Source organism: Sinocyclocheilus grahami, unplaced genomic scaffold, assembly GCF_001515645.1.
Source record: "Sinocyclocheilus grahami isolate Dianchi unplaced genomic scaffold, SAMN03320097.WGS_v1.1 scaffold7400.1, whole genome shotgun sequence".
Taxonomy (NCBI): domain Eukaryota; kingdom Metazoa; phylum Chordata; class Actinopteri; order Cypriniformes; family Cyprinidae; genus Sinocyclocheilus; species Sinocyclocheilus grahami.
The window spans coordinates 4,841-5,617 of record NW_015511451.1 but is presented as its reverse complement, the minus strand read 5'-3'; the positions used below and the strand labels follow the sequence as shown (position 1 = coordinate 5,617).

The 777-nt window shown below is 46.3% G+C and overlaps 1 protein-coding gene across 2 annotated transcripts; it reads right to left on the bottom strand.

Moving 5' to 3' along the window:
• Positions 1–230: 230 nt before the first annotated feature.
• Positions 231–732, bottom strand: LOC107577828 (histone H2A-like). 2 transcript variants are annotated; one of them, XM_016263861.1, is made up of 2 exons: positions 394–732; positions 231–324 (listed from the first exon to the last, which is right to left on the bottom strand). In XM_016263861.1, exons 1-2 carry the CDS (start codon positions 679–681, stop codon positions 295–297), a joined length of 318 nt encoding a protein of 105 aa, XP_016119347.1. In that variant the 5' UTR covers positions 682–732; the 3' UTR covers positions 231–294. The 2 variants fall into 2 exon arrangements, with proteins under 2 accessions (XP_016119347.1, XP_016119346.1); XM_016263860.1 differs by having other exon boundaries at positions 231–729.
• Positions 733–777: the final 45 nt, after the last annotated feature.

Sequence of the window (777 nt, the reverse complement as noted above, 5' to 3'; positions counted from 1 at the left end):
GCATAAATTATTATAACTATAGTACTGCAGAATTTAAATGCAATGTGGCATGCTACCGTTACTTTAAAATTGTTCAAGGACCACATTTTCACTAAATTAGACATAAAACCATCACTGAAGAGAATTACACGGAATTTCAAATGAGTCATTTTTAAAATTCGTTTTATATAAAATAAATTTCAAACTGGTTTCTCTCAAATATTATTATACCAGCTAAATGAAAAATCGCTCTCACATGTTGAAAATGTGTGGCTCTTATAAGAGCCTTTGGTTTGAGAATAAACTTCACTCGGTTTACTTGGCTTTGGCGGGTTTCTCGGTCTTCTTGGGCAGCAGCACGGCCTGGATGTTGGGCAGCACGCCGCCCTGAGCGATGGTCACGCCGCCAAAAAGCTTGTTCAGCTCCTCGTCGTTGCGCACCGCCAGCTGCAGGTGACGGGGGATGATACGGGACTTCTTGTTGTCCCGAGCGGCGTTTCCAGCCAGCTCCAGGATCTCAGCAGTGAGGTACTCGAGCACAGCGGCCAAATACACCGGAGCACCGGCACCGACGCGCTCGGCATAGTTGCCTTTGCGGAGAAGCCTGTGAACACGACCGACGGGGAACTGCAGTCCAGCTCTAGAGGAGCGAGTCTTGGCTTTAGCGCGGGCTTTTCCTCCGGTTTTGCCTCTTCCACTCATTGTGATAACAACCGTTACAAGACAGCTCAAAGAATGAATTATAATTCGGTGAGCTGCAAAGTTACTTTTAAAAGAGAGCGTGCCAGTCTCCTATTG